Source organism: Phalaenopsis equestris, unplaced genomic scaffold (assembly GCF_001263595.1).
Source record: "Phalaenopsis equestris unplaced genomic scaffold, ASM126359v1 Scaffold000276, whole genome shotgun sequence".
In the NCBI taxonomy this organism is placed as follows: Eukaryota; Viridiplantae; Streptophyta; class Magnoliopsida; order Asparagales; family Orchidaceae; genus Phalaenopsis; species Phalaenopsis equestris.
Window position 1 is genome coordinate 1649391 of NW_018164718.1, and position 2057 is coordinate 1651447.

General features: G+C 30.9%; 1 protein-coding gene across 1 annotated transcript in view; it reads left to right on the forward strand.

The window, feature by feature from the left end:
• Positions 1-2057, forward strand: part of LOC110024862 (protein XRI1-like) — a 23086-nt gene that overhangs the window by 16544 nt on the left and 4485 nt on the right. Inside the window, exons 2-5 of the mRNA XM_020725040.1 lie at positions 1056-1111; positions 1189-1311; positions 1396-1532; positions 1895-1982. Of these exons, the coding sequence (XP_020580699.1) occupies positions 1056-1111; positions 1189-1311; positions 1396-1532; positions 1895-1982 (404 nt within the window). The remainder of the gene's footprint in view (positions 1-1055; positions 1112-1188; positions 1312-1395; positions 1533-1894; positions 1983-2057) is intronic.

Consider the following 2057-nt stretch of genomic DNA (forward strand, 5'->3'; position numbering starts at 1 on the left):
GTCGTGTCTGTTGCTATTTCAGATTTCAAGGCTCCGTGTTGTTGTATTTTCTCTTTCAAGTGAGTTGATTGTAATTGCTTATTTGTTTTCAGTAATAATATTTGTTTTTTCTATTGTGATTTGAGTTAACTTTGATTTCAGAGTGAGAGTTCAGTAATAATATTTATTTTTTCTATTGTGATTTGAGTTAACTTTGGTTTCAGAGTGAGAAGTATTGTTTGTTAATTCTCAAACCGATAAAAAAATGAATTCTTTCATACATACGACATTAAAAATGATCAAAATACCTTACAAGACTAACTTGGTCCAGCCAATCAAGCTTTAATTACAAAGCTAATCAGTCAAATTCCATCGAGAAGTGAAGACCTGTAGATCAAGTGGGGGCTAGACTTTGCTCTCCTTGTCAGTAGATAGAATCGTAGCTTACCTTCAGCAAATTATCTGGAACTGCTTTATTACTTGGAAACAAGTCAATGAACTCAATTCAAATTAGATAACTTGGAACTTCCGATTCGTGGATATCAATATCAAGCGCCGCTAAAGTGGGAATCAACAAGTAAAAGTGGCAATCATCAAGTAGAGTGAACTCAATTCAAATTAGATAACTTGGAACTTCCGTTTCGTGGATATCAATATCAAGCGCTGCTAAAGTGGGAATCAAAAAGTAAAAGTGGGAATCAACAAGTAGAAAGGATAGAGCGGAGAGTGCCGAGAGGGAATCAAGGAATAAGTGCTTACTTTAAATTCAAGAATCTAAAAATAATATCAATCTATCTTATTTATAGAACTAGGATTTGTAATTTAACTTCAAATCAAGGCTTATCATCTAATTCAGATTTAAAAAATGGTTACTGTAACATAATTTCAATCTAATTCAAATAATGGATAACATAATTAGACTAAATAAATATTATTGAACTTTTCTAATATTGAGTTTATTCTAGACTTGAGTCGAGTCATTTGGGTTCATGAGCCAAATCAATCACTTCGTTACATTTCCATTTGCTTTGTTTGTTTCATTTTTGTAACATCTTCATTTGTTCAACGTGAATCAGTGATATGTGGGAATGGCAAGAAGAAGATTATCATCTAAATGAGATTACAAAGAATGGTATGTATTTTTTTCTAATTTATTGGTTTACATTTATACATATTTGGTTCTTATAAAGTATATTTTTATTCCATAAGATCTCTCTCGTTGCTTGTGGGATGAAGTGAATCAAAGTGAGGATAGCTTGATATACTTGCTAGAGGAACAAACACCTATCAAAGATTGTTCAGATTTTGGTTATCAGACCGCTGATATTGAAGGTGTGCCTCTATGGTTTCAATTATGCAAGGGTGATTGTAATGTAAAAAATATAATTGTTTATTAACGAGAATATTGTGTATTAGAAAATATGAACAAGTTGTTGGAGGAATGCAGAGATTCGTCACAGCAAAAGAGGCGGCGTGTGCTTTGTTTCCCTCATGATACTAATGAGATTTCTATTTGTAATGTACAACGTACTTCTGTTTTTCTTAAATCCAAGGTTGGTAGCACAGATAGTTGAATTAAATAATTTATTCGTGGGCGTTTGGCATCACTTTAATATTTTGTTTTGTTTTTTATTCTGATCATATTTTGATTTAAATTATAACATGATCAATTAAGTTGGTTTTTTAAAAAAAAACACTTAAAATTTCTTTTAGGTGTTTTGCGTATTTTTAAAAATAAGTATTTTTTTAAACATAAATTAAAAACATATAAAATTTATATTAATCAAATATATTTTTAAAAATAAAAGAAAAATAAAAAATAAAAACAGAAAATAAAGTTATGCCAAACAAACCCTTAGCATTTGGGCTATTAGGGTGATGGTGGTTGTTTGTTCTCTCTGATCTTGTTATTTAGGAGAGGGAAAATGAACAAATGCATGATGAAGAGCCATCATCATCGGTCAATGTCGAATGGAGCTCACAGCGGGATACAGGATTGTCAGGTTAGTTTCTCTGATTTCAAACCTTATATTTTGTCTAACAAATTACGGGGTTATTGTTTATAGCTGAAAAGGAAT